The 18,444-nt window shown below is 42.2% G+C and overlaps 3 protein-coding genes across 3 annotated transcripts; 2 read left to right on the top strand and 1 right to left on the bottom strand.

The window, feature by feature from the left end:
* The first annotated feature begins 3,992 nt into the window (after positions 1-3,992).
* LOC309711629 (dnaJ homolog subfamily B member 5) lies at positions 3,993-8,235 on the top strand. Its single transcript, XM_082542045.1, has 4 exons — positions 3,993-4,692; positions 5,247-5,505; positions 5,851-6,383; positions 7,296-8,235. Exons 1-4 carry the CDS (start codon positions 4,375-4,377, stop codon positions 7,527-7,529), a joined length of 1,344 nt encoding a protein of 447 aa, XP_082398171.1. The 5' UTR covers positions 3,993-4,374; the 3' UTR covers positions 7,530-8,235.
* Positions 8,236-8,432: 197 nt separating this feature from the next.
* On the top strand, positions 8,433-12,320 carry hwa (huluwa). The gene is made up of 3 exons (XM_082542634.1): positions 8,433-9,313; positions 9,937-10,132; positions 11,725-12,320. The coding sequence occupies exons 1-3, from the start codon at positions 8,732-8,734 to the stop codon at positions 11,889-11,891; spliced, it is 945 nt and encodes a 314-aa protein (XP_082398760.1). The 5' UTR covers positions 8,433-8,731; the 3' UTR covers positions 11,892-12,320.
* Positions 12,321-13,115: 795 nt separating this feature from the next.
* On the bottom strand, positions 13,116-18,011 carry atp5fa1 (ATP synthase F1 subunit alpha). The gene is made up of 11 exons (XM_082539650.1): positions 17,873-18,011; positions 16,674-16,752; positions 16,326-16,495; positions 15,767-15,940; positions 15,275-15,441; positions 14,426-14,726; positions 14,107-14,331; positions 13,930-14,037; positions 13,691-13,835; positions 13,429-13,579; positions 13,116-13,342 (listed from the first exon to the last, which is right to left on the bottom strand). Exons 1-11 carry the CDS (start codon positions 17,930-17,932, stop codon positions 13,264-13,266), a joined length of 1,659 nt encoding a protein of 552 aa, XP_082395776.1. The 5' UTR covers positions 17,933-18,011; the 3' UTR covers positions 13,116-13,263.
* Between the last annotated feature and the right edge of the window lie 433 nt (positions 18,012-18,444).

The following is an 18,444-nucleotide window of genomic DNA, read 5'->3' as shown; positions in this document are numbered from 1 at the left end:
TTTACCGCTATAGAAAAAAATAAACTATTGTGTTTGGGCCTGCAGACCTTGCTGTAGTACTGATCCTTCCTTGGAAAGAGGGAGCATAACAGGGACATTTTCCTGACTCACTGTGGGCAACAGATGACAATTTTTCAAACTTCACAGCCTGCATGAGTATTGTTGCTGATCATGTCCATCCCTTTATAACCTCAGCACAGTACACACATCTTCTGATGGATGCTTCTGGCAGAATAACACACCTAGTCATAAACTGGATTCTTGAACATAATGAGTTCACTGTATTCAAATTGCCTCCACCATCACCAGATCTCAATCTAACAGAGCACGTTTGGAGAATTTTGGAACATTTGCATCATCGACAAATCTGCAGAAAATGTGTGATGGTATAATGTTGAAGAGTGTTTCTGGCATATTGTTGAATCTGTGCCTCAAAGAATTAAAGTGGTGTACCTAATGAGGTTTGCAGTGAGCTTATGGAAGCTCATGAAGTAATAGTAATTGATAGTATGAAATAGGTAGTTTAACCACTGCTTTAGTCTACTCAGACATGTTATATATAATTTAAAGTTAACTTCATGTATTTGATTCCAAACAATAAAAAGTAGTACAGTATGTACTACTGCAGGGGGGGGAGAAAAACAGCAGCCTGGACAAAGGAAGACGAGAGTGAACACTCAGTACAGCTACTACAAAACACGCGAACAACACCACAAAGAACACCAGGCTCCGTGTAAGCTGTCCGCCTTCTCACCACCTAACAGTAACAGTGTTACTGCTGCTTGGTTCTTTAATTAGCATTATTTTCTCCGAGACTGACAGGCACCTTTGAATGTGTCTCTGTGAGAGAGACACAGAGTGTGAATGTGCGACAAACAGGACCAAACACACTGACTGTTCCCGTGGGCAGGAGTTATGAATGCTGGCTGTTCTGATTCACTCTCTCCTGCTCAGTCTGTGAATAGTATGGATGAGCTGCTATCTGTTGCATGACGCTCCTGGCTCAACATGTTCGAACCAAATTTGTCTGCTGCTTCCTGTGAGACGAAGGGAGAATCCTGAGGAAATTCCATCCTCCATTGGATGCCTGAAGCATCACGGAGGAGGAAGCACTGCCATGTATGTACGCTCTCTGTGACACCGACTCCATATCCATGAGTGCAGTCTGCTGTGTGTGTCGTAATCTCATAGTATGTGTAGTACGATCCCAAAATAGAAACGCTAGTTTGTTTTTTCTTCAATGGGAGTAAAAAAAAAAAAACTAAAAACAGATGACTTTCTGAATTTCATCAAAAGAGTGGCCTTTGTGTAGTAATCAGCACATGTCATCATGTGAATCATTCATCCAGGACCAGTAGAAGAGGGGCAGTCACTTCCTACCACAGATTTATGCTTAATGTAGTCATTACAACCAAAAATTTACTTCTAGGTGCTCAGTGGCACAGATACACAGAGAAAATGCCAGTGTGTCAGCCATAATGACATTTTTCAAAAGCAGCAGATTTGGCTACCTCTGATTCTGGGTCATCCCAGCACCATTGTTTAGTTTAGTATCCACGTTTTGCCACGATGTAACACATATTCATCACAGCCTACTATTATTACTATTCTCTGACACTAGGAATAAGTTCAAATATGAGAACATGACCCGTTTGTCTGTTTGTTGGCAGTTACTAAATCCTCGTCTTATGCTATGTTCCATTTACATGCTTATTAGAAAGCCACATCCTTCACTCAGACTAACTCAGATAACATGCTGTAAAAATGCAAGACAAAAACTGAGGATTCGTGACTGTCAATCCAAACTGTCTCGAGTGTGTAACATGAGCCCAGACTGCCAAGTTGGACGGTTTCTCGGGGGGGGGGGGGGGGGGGGGGGGGTAAGTGTTGTTTTCACTGTGTGTGAAGACTGAATGGGGGATGTGGAGGGGGGCTGCTGTGGAGATGGCACGCTTTGTGTTTTTATAGTTTTGGCGATTTTTTGCTTTAGTTTTTTTTGGCTGTGAATGCAAACTGGTGAGGGTCCAGGCTGGCTTGAGATGGAGTCTTTGATGTACTTGAGAACCAGCCTGTCGACACATTTCACCAGAATGGAGTGTGCGCCGCGGGCTAGCAGCCCTTTAGACTCTGCAGGCTTTCAGAGACGATTGTTGGCTTATTTGAAGCAAGTGGCAACACATTTAAGTGACAGCGATGTGTTGAAAATTTATGTAACACCAACAGCCAGCCAGGTTCAGGTAATATCTCAAATTTTCACAAGATATTTGAACACTTACAAGGGTTTTTTCTTTTTTAACACGTTCAGTTACATAACACTAAGCTGTCTTTTTCTTCTACAGCTGTTTGCTGCTAGCTGCCCAGTGCTTTACTTGCATAGGTTTGCATTTATTGACGACAGAATTATACACAACTGCACCTACTGTACGATCTTATCCGTTCAGTAAAGGCTACTAAAAACATCACAAGAGGGGGAATGGCATTGAAAGGAGGACAAATTGAAATCAATGGGAAAATCCAGCAACAGCAAACATGATGGTTAAAGTAAATTCCAAGGGGGAGAAAAGGATTTCAAAACCTTATTTTAATTTGAGTTATCTTAGATAATCACAATCACTGCTTAGATAAGTGCTTGGTGGTGTTATGAAGATGGCTATCTGCTGACAAGACTTACTTATAGAAGGATTTGGATACTATTCTGACCTTTTAATCAATCTCCATTAGCAGCTCTTTACAGTACAGAAAATCAGCTTTGGCTCTTGGTCACGTGAACATCTAAATGTGGTTTTCTTTTGAATTATGGTCAATATATAAAATATGAGGAGTTTGGGATGTGACAGAGTGCAATCCAACTCAATAACTCCAACTCACTGTGATACTGCCCCAAAAAATGATAATTTTGCATTCCGTCCTCTGCTGTTATACTACATTAGCTTGATAGCTAAGTCAGGTTTTAGACACTTAGAATTTATACTACCTTTTTCCTGCCGCCCGACTGTATTATAACAGTTTTTATTAACTGTCTGATGAAAGATTTGAATTACATAACATAACAGACGTCTGATTAAAACTACCGTGTAAAGCAGCAGTCTAGTTAGTACCCCTGTCATGTTAAACAATGGTTTTGTCACTCCTTCTTATTTTCTTATTCATCTCACAAGCCCTCACATTTCTCTTAAAAGGATAAAAGACTAAAATACCAAACTCTGTGTGAACCATCATCTCCAACCAACTACAGTTGTTCAGATGATGCATCACTGATCCCTACATATACACACACTATACCCATCTATGTATCCCTCCTCTTCCTCTTATCTAACCCTATCCCAGCTGCCATAGGGTGGAAGGCAGGGTACACCATGGACATGTAATCAATTTCTTGCAGGGCTAACACCGAGAGACAACAAGCATTCGCACTCACATTCACTGCTATGGCCAATGTAGAAGTACCAGTTAACCTACCCCCTCAAGCTGCATGTCTTTGGACAGTGGGAGGAAGCCTGATAGTCTCAACAAAGTCCAAAGAGTAAAAGTGGAATTTATGACAGACATCATGTGTCTGAAAACTGTTCATAACAAGGCGCTCCTTGAGGTGGTGCCATATTCGTTTCCTTTCAATAGCTGGGACCACATCCTTATTATCCTCATCTAGATTTGACAGTCGTAGATAGAGAATCATGTACTATTATCTACATAACAAAATAGTCACAATACATTTTAACTGGAATACATTCCCCCTGCAACTGAATGAGCATTGCCTTACAGTATAAGGTGCACTGTGATGGCTCATAATGTGAATTTAAAAGCAATGATATATAAATATGATGTATACATATAATTATTTTGAATCGATCTGAATCAAACTAGGTGTGAAGGACACGCCCTTTTACCTGAGGGCATCTTGCCTAATATGGGTATTATGGCATTATTAATATGTACTTCAGAAATGGCTATTCCTAAATGATTCTGCATACCCACCAACATAAAGACGATTTAGTCATTTTTGTTCCTCCCATCCACTGAAAACATGTTTTTAATCTGTAAAAAGAACGACAAGGCGTGAGCTTAAATGCAAAAATGGCACTCGAGGACAGGGGCTCCATCACCCAGCAGGGTATGTTCTGTCTGGAGTTTGTCTGGGCAGACAGCACTTATGAGTTCTTTTTCATAACTGTGCCTGTTCTGTCTGTGGAAGGAGAAAAAAAGAGGACTCGGTGTACCAAGTCGTGACTGCTCAAATCTGCCTTAAAGAACTCCGGAAACAAGTCTCAAGATGGAAAAGGGAGGCTGCAACATCCGCGTGATCATCGCCCGAGCGCCAATAGCTCTTCACCGAGAGCGCTGAGGACACCGGCATCCCCTGCCGCGCGTGAGGAAATGGGCGGGTCCGGGGAAAGCTCAGTCACACCGCGTGGGCGGATGGAGCGGCTAGTGGGAAAGGAGGGGGGAGCCGCCGCTCTGGTATTTAACGGAGAGCCGAGGAGAGCTCAGACAGCACGGAAAGCGAGCGGAGCAAGCGAGCGGAGCGATTTCAGCACCAGCCCCGAGGACAGCGACACACGTAGCACCACAGCTAAGTTTCCCATCATGGTTCTCATCTGGACCCAGTTCGGTATGAAGCACAAAAATGGCAATGTCAAGTGCAAAGTGCGAGTTATGCACAGGGGGGACAGCTCCGGCTCCTCGTCTTCAGCGGTAAGTTTCGCATTTTTCGCGGGGAAGTTTCTGGGGCTGTTTGTCTTTAGCATGTATGAAGTGTGTAAAGCTGCACGGTGCTGACAGTTCGTATGAACGACACCGTATAATTAAACAGTGTGTATAGAACTGGCACATTACTGTTGTACCGGATTCATTCATATGTAAGAATTGCCGGCTCGCTTTCAGCCAATCGCTGCAGAGTATCTCAGTCTCTTATATGACTTTCCCCCATCACGTTGTGCTGTGCATGAGCCTATGAAATTCATGGATATGTGACCGCACATGCAGCAGCACGGAGATAAGGGTGTTTTCCCACTGAGACTCTGTTAGAGGTGGGGGGATTTTCTGCATATTAATAGATATTCTGCAGCAGTTTTTTGGAAGATATCTTGAGCATCAGCTACTCTGTTTAACATTCTAGGTGATAGAGGTTTGAATTTGCATGCTTATTCGCCACTGCTTGGCAACACTTGGGATACAAGGTTGGCGCAAGCTGATGTTTAAAAGGTGAAGAAAGGTTTTTAATGTGACATTTTTGTGTGTTTTCGCAGGAAAGCACCAGGTCAGAGCAGGACGTGCCCTGTCTGCCCATCAAACCCGCAGGCAAAGACTTCTACAAAGTCCTGGGCGTCTCCCCTGAATCCAATGAAGATGAAATCAAGAAAGCCTACAGGAAAATGGCCCTCAAGTTCCACCCAGACAAGAACAGCGATGCTGACGCGGAGGACAGGTTCAAAGAGATCGCAGAGGCCTATGAGATCCTGACTGACCCCAAAAAGAGAAGCATATACGACCAGTTTGGAGAGGAAGGTGAGGAAGGGCGAGGATCTGAAATTGTGATTGCTAGCATTTTAAATAGCTTCACTAGTAACTGCCATCTGAGTGATTAGTGTAGCGTGGGCGATTAGATTAACTATTCATGTCATCATCAAATGCTAAATATTGATGTGTGATGACTCCCACTCCTATAAAACAAGCTCAACATGTGAAATGTGACAGCTGTGAGGCTGATTAGCTATTGAGGGAGAAACAGAAGAGTTTTCTTGGTCTCTACAACATTTTAGAAAAGGTGGCATGAAGAGAACTTAGGGAACATTAAATTAGGAGACGTTCTGCAGCAATTTGACTTGAACCTGTTTTCTTTCCCCTTTTCAGGCCTTAAAAACGGAGGCAACATTTTCCGCAGCAATTTCCACGGCGACCCCCACTCCACCTTCTCCTCCTTCTTCAATGGCTCTGACCACTTCGACATCTTCTTTGGCAACGAAGAGGGCGACGACGACCTCTTCAACCCCTTCAGACGGTTCACCTTCAGCCACGTGAGCGGGTCTGCAGGCCCCGACGGTGGCCTGCGGAAAGGCCCGAGGCGCTTGCAGGGCGAAGTGGTGGTGCACGACCTGCTGGTGACCCTGGAGGAGGTGATGCAGGGCTGCACCAAGCATGTGAAGATTACCCGCAGCCGCCTCAACCCAGACGGCCGCACCTTGCGAACAGAAGAGAAGGTGTTGAATGTGGTGGTAAAGAAAGGCTGGAAATCGGGAACCAAGATCACCTTCCCCAGGGAGGGGGACGAGACCCCCAACAGCGCCCCCGCAGACATCACCTTCATTCTCAGGGACCAGGAGCATCCTCAGTACAAGAGAGAGGGCTCCAACCTCGTCTACACGGCCAAGATCACCCTTAAAGAGGTGAGTTTGGTGCATCACCATCAGATACATTATGAAACATATGAGTGGCCTATACTCAGATACAACCACTTACACCTACTCAGATAAAGGCTAAGATCTATGCACCACTTCTTGTCCTTTATATAACCATTGAGTAACGTTCTTTCTTAAATGCCAGAGAAAATCGATTCCTGAAAAAAACAGCAGTAATACATAAGATTGAAGGTCCAATCTCTGCCAAATGCAGGGAGGGAGGACAATATCTTTGATTGCAGTCTGAGGAACAGAACAGAGTGTTCTGTTATGGGCATCTGAACCCCTCAGCTTACAGCGGGCTGACAGACCCCCACAAACACAGAAACAGCAGTAAGCCTGCCAACGCCTCCGTTTACCTCATCAGCCCCTGCAGAGAGAGCGAGCAAGCAGGAGCTAAATTTAGCTCCCAATACTGACTGCCCCCACGAATTGCACTTCACCCTCCCTCACAACTACTATGCTGGCTGCAGACTTCTCTGCTTGTATAAGGCAGGCGCCTTTTTTTTTTTTTTTGGCTCACTCTGTCTCTGGCTCTCGCTTCCACCAGCCCACACACAGATTAGCAGGGTAGCAGTCACAGAGAATGACATTTCAAAGAGCTCCTCCATCTTCCTATGGCTCACTTCAGTCACTAAAACACTTAACGCCCACACTGAGCCAGTAAATGGAGCAGCGATTATAACATCTGTAACACCGGTCTGTTGCATAACGCAGAAAATAACACAGAGAATTGTTTCAGAAGGACAGACACCCCACATTTATCTCTTATGCAACTTGACACTTTTAGAGAAACTGGATTCCACTCGTAATTAGGCCACTCAAAAAAAAAATTGTGAAACAGGTTAAGAGCTTCATGGGTCTGCAGGGCTAACTGTCTCTTTCTTCTCTTGTCTTCAGGCTCTCTGCGGCTGCACAGTAAACGTTCCAACGCTTGACAACCGGATGATGCCTCTGCCTTGCAGCGATGTCATCAAACCCGGTGCCGTCCGCCGGCTGAGGGGCGAAGGCCTTCCCCTGCTCAAAAGCCCATCCCAGCGAGGCGACTTGGTGGTTGAGTTCCAGGTGGCCTTCCCAGACAGAATCCCACCACAGTCCCGAGAGATCATCAAGCACAGCCTGGCACAGTGCTAGCCGGGTGACTCTTACCAGTTCTTACCAGTTCACAAACACAGCCTTGCCCGAGGTGCTATCACAACCAAATCACAACCTCTTATTGTGTTTGGAAGCGGCAAGCGGCGCATAAGCAAGTTGTAGATCACGTGCAACTTTTTGCGAGGAGATGACTTTCTGCGGGCGCTCGGCACGATGCACACCAACTTAGCAGTGCTGTGCGAGCAGTGAGTTGACAGCTGATTAATGGGGGTCTTTGGTATCTGAGGGCATCCATTGACTCGATAGCCTTTCTCTTGAATGAGTTATCTGTACTGTTATACTTGCAAACCTTTCGCAGGATATCAGTGTGCTATTCAAGTCTGTATAGACTTCCTTAAACCTCAATGGTAGAAACATGTAAGGGAAATAACACAACTTTAGTATTCTTATTATTATTACTTCTACTACTGTCATCATTATAGTTATATGGTGTTCATATGACTGATCTTTTGCATTGATTTATTACAATAGCAAACATACTTGTCTACAAAGATCTACTTTGTGTACAAAATGCTGAAACACTGTCTCTAAAAGAGATTCATCTGTCAAATGTTCTATTGAATGATTTGAAATGTCTGTATATAATCTGCGATGAGCCACCTGCTGATGTATTATTATTATTGTTATTATTACTTGATATAGAGATGTTTGGAAGCATGAAAAATAAAGAAAAAGAACAATTTGACTTCTGTTTCCGCCTCACTATTGGATAAAAGTTTATTATTTTCAAATCCTAAACTTACATAAGTGAACTCTCAGACATTTGCAGTCCACTAAATCACACTTCAGACCCGATTTGAAGTTGCTCAGCGATATAGCAGTCATCTTCTGCCATCTAGCGGCCAGTCCTAACATCATCCTGCACACAATAAGGCACACCTGTTGGTCTGTAATTTATGTGGCGGCCAACTGAGCGCTGCACAGTCCTGTCAAATAAAGCCAGTGCTCTGATAGCAGTGAGAGCGCATGCCTACAGTGATGGAGACAAGAATGATTAAGGACAACACTCATATTTGGAGGCTGCATACATTTGAGATGCAGGATGGCATCAGATAGAAAATACTGGCAAACAAAAAAAAGACAGTCCACATTGATTTAAGAGATCGAGCCACCTGTGTAAAGACAGACGGCCTGTAATCTGAAGTTTTCCGAAATTCAGCCTCCATGTGTTTAGGAATGAAATGTCGCAAGTAAGTGAAACCACAGCATCCAGTCTGACTGAAGGGAACCCTGTGACGAGTCTGACCTTAGTCGTTCTCTTGCTCGTTCCCTGCGTGGTCGTTCTGCTTCTGCTGAACTGCCTCTTGCTGGGTTACAAGTTACTGATCCTGTCAAAGAAGAAAATCAGTCTGTGGCCAGAACGCATGGAGGAGATGCTTTTGCGGTCTCCTCAGAGAGTCAGACTGTCCGATGTGGCGTTTCCTTTGCGCCAAGACGGGCGGAGAGCGTATTTATCGCTATCAGAGCCCGTGCTCCCTCATCCCGTTACTTCTTCCAGAGCTTCTTCCAGGGAAAGGATCGGTCTGGATCACAGGATCCGGCTTCTGAGGCCAGATGGCGCTACAGGTTCAGGGTCTCAGAGAGCGCCGAGCACCATCCGGGCAACCTCTCCAGAAGCTTGTTTTACCCCGAGACTAAACCTGGCCTCCAGCTCACGGACCTACAGCCTCAGCAAAACAGGCTGGCGCAGGAGTGCACAAGTTTTACCGCACGATTCAGGGACTGAAACCAGAGTGAACCTTGTTCCTCCAAACACTCCTATGGTGAGTAATTGGGTTTTTCCCCAATTTTTTTTTTTTTTTTTTTTTTTTTTTGACAAAGTATTAAACGTTGAGTCGCAAATACTTCAAACTGCGCAACTGGCTTAATTAACCCAATTTAGGGCCCGTTAACCCCCTTGTTACCGCTCATTGTGTGCACAGGTTTCCTGTGTGTGGTAGCTGAATTAAGTACAAATGCAAAGAGAAGTTTAAGGCCTCACTAGAAGCAGCAAAACCCTCCCATTAGTAACTGCTTTTGTGTTGCATGCTCTGATGTTACCAAATAAACTATCTGTAAAATAAAAATATACCAAAGAAAGTTGTTACACAAGGAATCTCTGAAGGTTGTGTGGAGTCCAAAGCCCTGGGCAGCACTGGTTTGGTGGTAATCTATCTGCTATATAGCTTGCCTGCACGTTAAAGATCTTTTGGGGTTATTTTAGATGTTGCAAAATATATTTGCAAGTATTTTGGCATATAGAAGAAATAAGTCTAATTTTATCTTGAATGAAGTGTGATGTGATGCAGTTTATCACTGGAAGATGTTAATCCTTGAAGTGTGTGTGTGTGTGTGCAGTAGATCGTGTTCTTATGAGCAGCTTTTTGTATCCCTTTGTTTTCTGCAGGAGACCGAATTTGTGGGTCTGATTCGGAGGAGCAGTACTTATGAAATGCTGCCAGGTGGGGACCCAGGTGTTGCAGGGTGCAGGGTTGACAAGATAGACATGGAGTGCGAGTACACCAACCTGCATTCAGAGGCGTCCTGTCTGAACGCGTCTGCAGCGGGTCCTGGACTGGATAGTGATTTTGGAGCAAGTGCAGGTACTTCCCCTCACAATGATCACCACTACAACAACTTCACTGTATACAAATGTCTTCAATAACTGATGTTGATCCATACATGAAATGGGGCTTGCATTTATTTTGAAAACACATTTTATTCCTGACTGAAAGTACTCTTAAATTAAATCCACCAGTTTCTAGACAAATAAGAAAATGTTGGCATATTAAATTTTGATTGTAGCCCAGAAATGGTCAGGAAACTGACCCATGATTTTTATGCGTACACTCACTGGCAAATTTGTCAGGTACATCTGTCAGCTGCTCAGAAATACAAAGACTAGCCAATTACATAGCAGCAACTCTTGGCAAGCATGGCCAAGACAGCCTGCTGAAGTTCAAACTGAGCATTTGCTTGGGGAAGAAAGGTGATTTAATTGGCTTTGAACATTGTGTGGTTGTTAGTGCCAGGATGTTTTAGAAGTTGTTGATCTTCTGTTATTTTTCTATTTTTTATTTTTTTTCCCCACACAAACATCTTGAGTGTTTACAGAGGATGATCTGAAAAAGAGAAAACATCCAGTCAAGGGCAGCTCTCTGAGTGAAACTGGCTTATTAATGCTGGAGGTCAGAGAATGGGTAGAGTGCAGTAAGTCAAATAACCGCTTGATACAAATAAGAAATGCAGAAGAGCATCTCTAATGCATAACATATCAAACCTTTAAGCAGATGGCCTACAGCAGCAGAAGACCACACTGGGTGCCACTCTTTAGGAGTGGCAACTAAGGAAAACTGAGGCCACAGTTCTCAGAGATTCTCCAAAATCGGACAAAGGAAGAGCGGAAAAATGTTGCCTGGTCGATTTCTGCTGTGACATTCAGATGGTAGCGTAAGAATGTGCTGCATAAACCATGATTTGTATCAGCATTGCAGGCTGGTGGTACAATGGTGTGAGGGATACTGGCAAACTTTTAAATGCCACAGACTGAGTGTTGTTGCTGACCGTGTCCATCCCTTTATGAACAAAGTGTGCCCATCTTCTACTGACTATTTCCAGCAGGATAACGTGCCATATCACAAAGCTCAAATCATCTGAAACTGGTTTTGTGAGCATGGCGATGAATTCACTGTAATCACCTGAAATCTACATGCACTTAATCCAAATCAGTAGCACCTTAGGCATGAAATCTGCAGCAACCGTATGACACTACTATGCCAATAATGATCAAAATCTCTGAGGAATCTTTCCAGCACTCTGTTGAATCTATGCCGTGAAGAATTAAGGCAGTCCTATCCAGAACTAGTTAGATATACCTAATGAAGTGTCTAAGTGTGAATAATTGCTTTAATAATTGCAGAAATCTGTAGACTAGTGATCACGGACAGTAATATCTACACTAAATTCTTGGAAAGATTAGAAAGTTTTCTTCTTGTTGACCTTTCACTACGAAGAATGTCCACATAGAATTTGACCGCAGACGAAGAAAAGATATCGGAGTGTAATTCATGCACATAAAAATCCAAAGTTTGTGTGATATGAATCCTCCAGTTTGCAATCACTGAAAACAGACTGTGCAGCAAAGTACAACCTTTGATCCAATAAACCTCTAAAGTGGAAATGCAATTCCTTTCAGGGGTCTCCCTGCGGATTCTGTCTGCAGACAGTGACGGCCTGTCCAACGGAGTGCTGGCTTCAGCTCTGGAGTGGGATTATTATGACCCCTGCTATGTCAAACAGAATAATATACCCAAACATAAACATCGCAGACCTGCAATCCACATGAAACAGTACTGGGTGTAAATTTGTACTTTTAATGTTTATTAATGTGTATCATGTATTTATTCCATTAAGTTTGTTGTTTTTTTTAGAATTTCTTTGTCTCATTAACACTATTTAACACTTTATACAAACTGACATAGTTTTTGTTGTTGTAAAACTCACTCTTCCACAGAACCTGTTCAGACTATGTTCTTCTTCACTTTGACTTCAGTTACTATCAAATGTTGTCAGTGCACTGATAACACGCTTCACTGATGTTAGTTAATTCATCTCAGTTTCACATGCACTGGCCCAGTGGGCTGGTTCTAAGTATCACAAACATTTTCATAACAATCAGTTTCACAGTTGATTTGAAATTCTTTGATTCACTTTGATCTGTAGTAAAATATAATAAAGTACCTATTGATGAAATTGTTAATCTTTATAATAAAAAAAACAACTTCATGTTTACATACTTTGTTTCGGCATGTTCCAGTTGCCTCTCCTGACCAGCAGAGGGCGCGCTTGGTGATATGGTTTGTGATGGGATTGTGCTTATTTTTAAAAATGTCTAAATAAAAAGGCAGCAGAGTCTTTGCAGTAGATTAATAACACAGAATAAAAGGACACTGGCTTGAATGGTATTCATAAACAGTGCTGCAATGTGGTTCAAGTAAACTTGCAGTTTTCAGAATACAGGCTGTATGTATTAATGCATCTTGCTCAGTCACAGAAAATTTAAACAGTTCCTTTCTGTTTAAGGTCTTCAAGCCTTGATCTTAAAAGAAGCTTCAACTACAGCACATGCGATGAACCTTTAGAAAACTTTACAATGAGCTCTAGATGTTTATCCTCTAATACAACTGATCTAGGCTGAGATATGGTTACAACGACAAGACGATCATCCTCATCAACCATTTACTTCCAGTTTCTAGGAAGTTTGTCTTAAACAGTGTTTGGAAACTTTAAAGAACTGAGCTCAAATAATGAGTCTGACCTGATAAAAAGCTGAATTATGCATTTCCTGGCACTGAAACAAAGTTTGAGTGTATGATCATATGAATACAAATGAGAACTATTTGCATTGCTGGTCTTTTGAAATTTGAGGGATATACAACTGCAGCAGTTCTTTTTCTGCTACAGTTTTAAATAAATGCTTTAGCTCAATGCTTACATGTAAATGATTAAAGAATAGGCAACTGGGAAAATACAAAAGCTCCACATAACAGCAGTACTGTAAAAACAAAAAAGGAAACTGAGTCAGAGTTAGGTGGAATACTTTATTCTCTGTTCAGAGAAATCTATACATTTAAAGATCAAGTGCCCTTTGAGTTTGTTTTTTTTAAGTTCATAGAAAGTATAACTGACACTGAACTATGCAAACATGAAAACAACCAGACCAAAAAGCACCACTTTACTCAAAGCTGGAGAGGAAATTCAACACAATTTGTTTGAGCTTGGCATCGGATGCCTCAGAGATTTTGCCATCAGCCCTGCAATGAAGAACAGATTGAGATGTATTGTAACCAATGCATTAAAAATAAAGAATCTGCTACTGCTTTAGAAATGTTAAACTCACTTAATATTTGCCAGCAGGTCCTGGTGCTGGCTCAGTATGTGCTGCAGGAACGCCTTCTCAAACTTGGTGATCTTGCTTGGCTCCATTTTGTCCAAGTGTCCCCTCACACCAGCATAAATGACTGCTACCTGTTCTTCAATAGCCATTGGAGCTGAAAGATGGAAGTTCATGGGCACAGTAAGTAAGACAACTGCAGAATGGATAAATTCTATTTTTTTTTAATATGGATGCATCATTTTCTATACAAACAGCAAATACTCACAGTACTGTCCCTGCTTAAGCAGCTCAGTCAGACGGACACCACGGTTCAGCAGCTGCTGAGTGGCAGCATCCAGATCAGAACCAAACTGAGCAAAGGCAGCCACCTCACGGTACTGGGCAAGCTCCAGCTTCATGGTACCAGCCACCTGATGATGGACAGGAAAAATGAAGTTAATGTGAAAGACTCCCAGCACAAAAATCAGTTGAGAGACTAGAACTAGGCAAGACTGAAAGACCAACCTGTTTCATGGCCCTGGTCTGGGCAGCAGATCCGACACGTGACACAGAAAGACCGACATTGATAGCTGGACGAATACCCTTGTAAAACAGCTCAGTCTCCAAGAAGATCTGCGGGAGAAAACATATTTAATGGTGGCTGAGGATCCAAATTAAAATGAGGGAAGGCAACTCACTGACCTGTCCATCTGTGATGGAGATGACATTAGTTGGAATGTAGGCTGACACATCACCAGCCTGTGTCTCAATAACTGGAAGGGCTGTGAGGGAGCCACCGCCGAAGTTGTCGTTCATCTTAGCAGCTCTCTCCAGCAGACGGGAATGCAGGTAGAAAACGTCTCCTGGGTAAGCCTCACGCCCGGGGGGACGACGGAGCAGCAGGGACATCTGACGGTAAGCGACAGCCTGCAGGAAAGCAAGAACCAGACACAGACTTTAAACAGAGTTTTTTACGCTTGTGTTAAAAAACGCTCTGTAGCATGAGACCAAATAAACTCACCTGCTTGGAGAGATCGTCATAGATGATCAGGGCGTGCTTTCCATTGTCTCTGAAGTACTCTCCCATGGAGCAGCCAGAGTAGGGAGCCAAGTACTGCAGTGGAGCAGCATCAGAAGCTGTAGCTGACACCACTATGGTGTACTTCATGGCATCGGCATCAGTGAGCCTCTTCACCAGCTGAGCCACTGTGGACCTCTTCTGGCCAATAGCAACATAAATGCAATAGAGCTTCTTCTTCTCATCAGTCCCATCGTTGAAGCGCTTCTGGTTGATGATTGTGTCAATGGCAATGGCAGTTTTTCTGCAAGACAAAGGAGGATACACAAACCACCAGTTCACATTTTTGTGCTTAGAACAGTTTTAGAAGATCTAACAGTCTAAAAAAAGTGTATTATATTATAAAGAGTGTATTTCTAATCCATTATTCATAAACACAATAGAAATCCTAGCTTCCAGCATACAAAAATGACACCTTGTTCACAGTGATGTAAGCTCATGTAGATATATGGAATTATTTTGCACATTTGGCTTCCCATCTGACAAAAAAAACAATCAGATGCTTCATGAGACATCATATCTGCAACGAAACATGAAACAAAGCTGGCAGAACTTAGCCTAATATGAACTAATGAGTTTAAAATGTCATTTATGAAGTAACAAAAAAAACTTGTCTGTGAAAAAAATAATGGTCAAGTGCTAAAAAACACAACAACAACTTATTATAATAATAGGGTATCTGTGACCCCTTCTTTGGAAGCGTCACTTCCACTACTGTAGAAGCACTTAAAAGGGACTGGAAATCCCATCAAATACTCTGTCGTATTCAGCTATTCACTTTGAGCCTCTTACCCAGTCTGTCTGTCTCCAATGATGAGCTCACGCTGTCCACGACCTATGGGGACCAAACTGTCCACAGCTTTGATGCCGGTCTGCATGGGCTCCCTCACAGAGATACGGGGGATGATACCAGGAGCTTTCAGTCCCACACGCCTGCGAACCTTGGAGCCCAGAGGGCCCTGTGGAGAAAATGATGTATAAAACCATCAAGTGTACCATCAATCAACTCCACAAAGCCAAAGGCCAAGCAAAATTGGGTGAACAAAAATCTCTTTACACATATTGAACTTTAGTTGAAAGTTAATGAACCAACTCCTCAGTTTACTAATAGATTATTAAACAGCAGTTTCAATCATTTATCAAACATACCTAACACTCTACATTTAACCATGTGATCATAAACTATAATATTTGAAGTTTCAAGTGCTGTTCGGCTAGAATAAGCAATGACGCAATTAATTTAGAATCTGGAAAACAAGACTCTCTTGGTTTTCTGACAGGTACCTTTCCATCGATGGCATTTCCAAGAGCGTCCACAACGCGACCCAGGAGCTCCTCGCCTACAGGCACATCAACGATAGCGCCTGTTCTTTTGACGATGTCGCCCTCTTTGATCAGCTTGTCATTACCAAACACTACGACACCAACGTTGTCAGGCTCCAAGTTCAGAGACATACCCTGGGTAGGAGAACAAATAACCATTATTACCTTTGTTTGCATGAATTTACCATGCAAAGTACTTGAACAACCACTGTGTTTAATAATCCATTTTAAAGGACAGTATGTGGGTAAAGACTAATCAAAACCACATCTTTAACTCAATTTTCTGCCAACAGATCCACTTATTATCAGAGGTTATCATTTCAAGGAACAACACATTAACCTGGGATTTAAACTTGAGGCAGTATGCTTACCCAGTGGCTTACAGATATTCTTTGCTGCTAAAGTAAAAATCTATCATTCTCCAAACACCTTTGACTTAAAATGATCTAGAAACTGTTTAAATATTTTTATTCACTCGTGGTATTTAAACAAGGTCATTATGTAAGACTTAGATAGTCACCTTAAGACCAGAGGAGAACTCCACCATCTCCTCAGCCTGCACGTTCCTAAGACCGTACACTCTGGCAATACCATCACCAATAGACAGTACGCGACCAGTCTCCTCCAAATCAGCACTGGTATCAGCTCCCATGATTTTCTCCTCCAGAATTGATGAGACCTCAGCAGTGCCTGTAATGTATAATGAGTGTTTACATTTCAGGGCTAATAAAGTTCTATGAAACTAATTAAGACAGATATTGTGAGATCTTTACATAGTGGTTCTTCCTCAAACATTGCTGGGGAGAAATGTTCCAAAATAATTCATTTCTTAGATTCTAGGCTGAAGCAGACTTCCCAAAACACTGACCTGTTTTTTTCTGCAGCCATGGGCTAGAGGTGTGTAGATTCTTGGCTCCTACACAAGCCGCAGCAACATTCTTTGATACCTTTATCACATCAAGAAAGAGCGAAAGAATTAGTTTTAGCCAGGCTGGAAATACAGCAGTTTTCAATCATTAATTATTTAAAAACAGTCTAACCAAATATAAACTGGCAGCTTATTAGGCAAACTAAAATTAAAGAGGTCATGATGTCAATCATGGAATAAATCGTTCCAAATGAACATTATAAAAAATAATAATGAAACCCCCGTCTTTCATTATTAATTACATTGTATGATAATTTTTGAGATTTGTTGTGCTGTTAATTTTGAAATGTCTAATGTTTTGTCTATAAAAAAGTAGATGATAAACTTAATAAAATCCCCAGCTGCTAGGGAACCTTTCTACCAACCGTCAACTCAACACCAATTATTGTGAAAATACAGAAAACACAGCAAAAAAAAAAAACAAGTGACCAAAGTAAAGATTACAGACTGGACTTGTTTTAGGTGTCACTGCCACTGGATTTAAATCACCTATAGCCCCCTGAGTCACAGAGGTGACAAGCAGAAATAAAATTTAAAAAGCTACATACAGAATACACATGAACTACTGCACCATGCATTACCGTGTCATTTAATCACAGCAGCTATATTAAAATTTTATAAAAGTTTGGGCTGGTTCTAAGTATGACAAACTGTATATAAAAGGTTTCAGGTCATAGAGTCATAGGACAATCTCAACCGATGACTGGTACAGATCGAGTCTATAATATCCATCCAGAACAGTGAAATGTCTACCATAATGTTGCTTTATGTACTGAAAGAACTGTACAAAGCTTGCTTGATAAATACATTATGACTAAAGCTGTCATACCGAAGGGGCCAAACCTGACCTTCAACACCAAGTTACAGCTTTGTCATTTCCACTGACACTCGCCTAGCAGTGCAACACGTGGACCAGCGTTTGCTTTTTTTTTTTCATTTATCGACTCCTCAAGTTGGGTTTTGCTGTCTGTCAACTACAAACATGTTAGCAACAGTGACTGGCACTGTGAAGGGCCCAGTGCCCTCCGATGCAAAGACGTGCGCGCGCACAACAGCCGCCATGGTTTTGTGCGAATAAATTCTTGTTTTTCCTTAAAGAAGTGAACAAAAACGTCACATATAGAAGTAGAGGTGCTTACCAATCCAGCCCTGCGGGGCAGGTTGCGGGCGAGAGCCGCTGCGACGCGAACTGACAGCATGTTGGTGTCCTACGAGGTCTGTCCTGCTCCTGGAGAGGAGAGAGAAGGATGGCGGACACGGCAGCAAATTGTAGAGAGGTCACCGCAACCCGGAAGTACTTCAAAATAAACCACTCTCCAGACTTTTTGTAGTTTTTATTTTTTTTTACTTTATTTTGTTGTATTTCTTCGGGTTCCCTTTAAAAAGTGTGTCGGTAGCTGCATAGATCACAGTAAAATAAAATCATTTGGATACTGACTGTACTTCAGTTTAATTTTTATGTTTTTTAAAAGATGGCTCCTGTGGCTCCTCCACAGATCTTTTTTTTTTTTTCATACTTTAATTAAATTTATGCACATATTACAATCTCTCGTTGGGAGACAACATTAGTGCAACAACATCTCGTAAAGGTTGAATAAGAAACCAAACAAAAAACAAAACAAAAAACAAAACACAAAAAAAAAACAAAAAACAAAACAAAAACACATATATACATATACATAAATATATGAAGGCCATTTTTATGACATAT

Source organism: Aulonocara stuartgranti (genome assembly GCF_965226115.1).
Source record: "Aulonocara stuartgranti genome assembly, chromosome: 7".
Classification (NCBI taxonomy): Eukaryota; Metazoa; Chordata; class Actinopteri; order Cichliformes; family Cichlidae; genus Aulonocara; species Aulonocara stuartgranti.
Note: the sequence above shows the minus strand (reverse complement) of the source record. Positions and strands in the feature narration are given on the sequence as shown.

Coding starts and splice junctions, on each gene's coding strand:
- LOC309711629 (XM_082542045.1), top strand. CDS start 4,375: ATGGGCGGGTCCGGGGAAAGCTCAGTCACACCGCGTGGGCGGATGGAG. Junction 4,693..5,246: donor CCGGCTCCTCGTCTTCAGCG/GTAAGTTTCGCA, acceptor GTGTTTTCGCAG/GAAAGCACCAGGTCAGAGCA. Junction 5,506..5,850: donor CGACCAGTTTGGAGAGGAAG/GTGAGGAAGGGC, acceptor TCCCCTTTTCAG/GCCTTAAAAACGGAGGCAAC.
- hwa (XM_082542634.1), top strand. CDS start 8,732: ATGTCGCAAGTAAGTGAAACCACAGCATCCAGTCTGACTGAAGGGAAC. Junction 9,314..9,936: donor TTCCTCCAAACACTCCTATG/GTGAGTAATTGG, acceptor TGTTTTCTGCAG/GAGACCGAATTTGTGGGTCT. Junction 10,133..11,724: donor TGATTTTGGAGCAAGTGCAG/GTACTTCCCCTC, acceptor AATTCCTTTCAG/GGGTCTCCCTGCGGATTCTG.
- atp5fa1 (XM_082539650.1), bottom strand. CDS start 17,932: ATGCTGTCAGTTCGCGTCGCAGCGGCTCTCGCCCGCAACCTGCCCCGC. Junction 16,753..17,872: donor TGCCCCGCAGGGCTGGATTG/GTAAGCACCTCT, acceptor GATGTGATAAAG/GTATCAAAGAATGTTGCTGC. Junction 15,941..16,325: donor AGTTCTCCTCTGGTCTTAAG/GTGACTATCTAA, acceptor TCTCCTACCCAG/GGTATGTCTCTGAACTTGGA.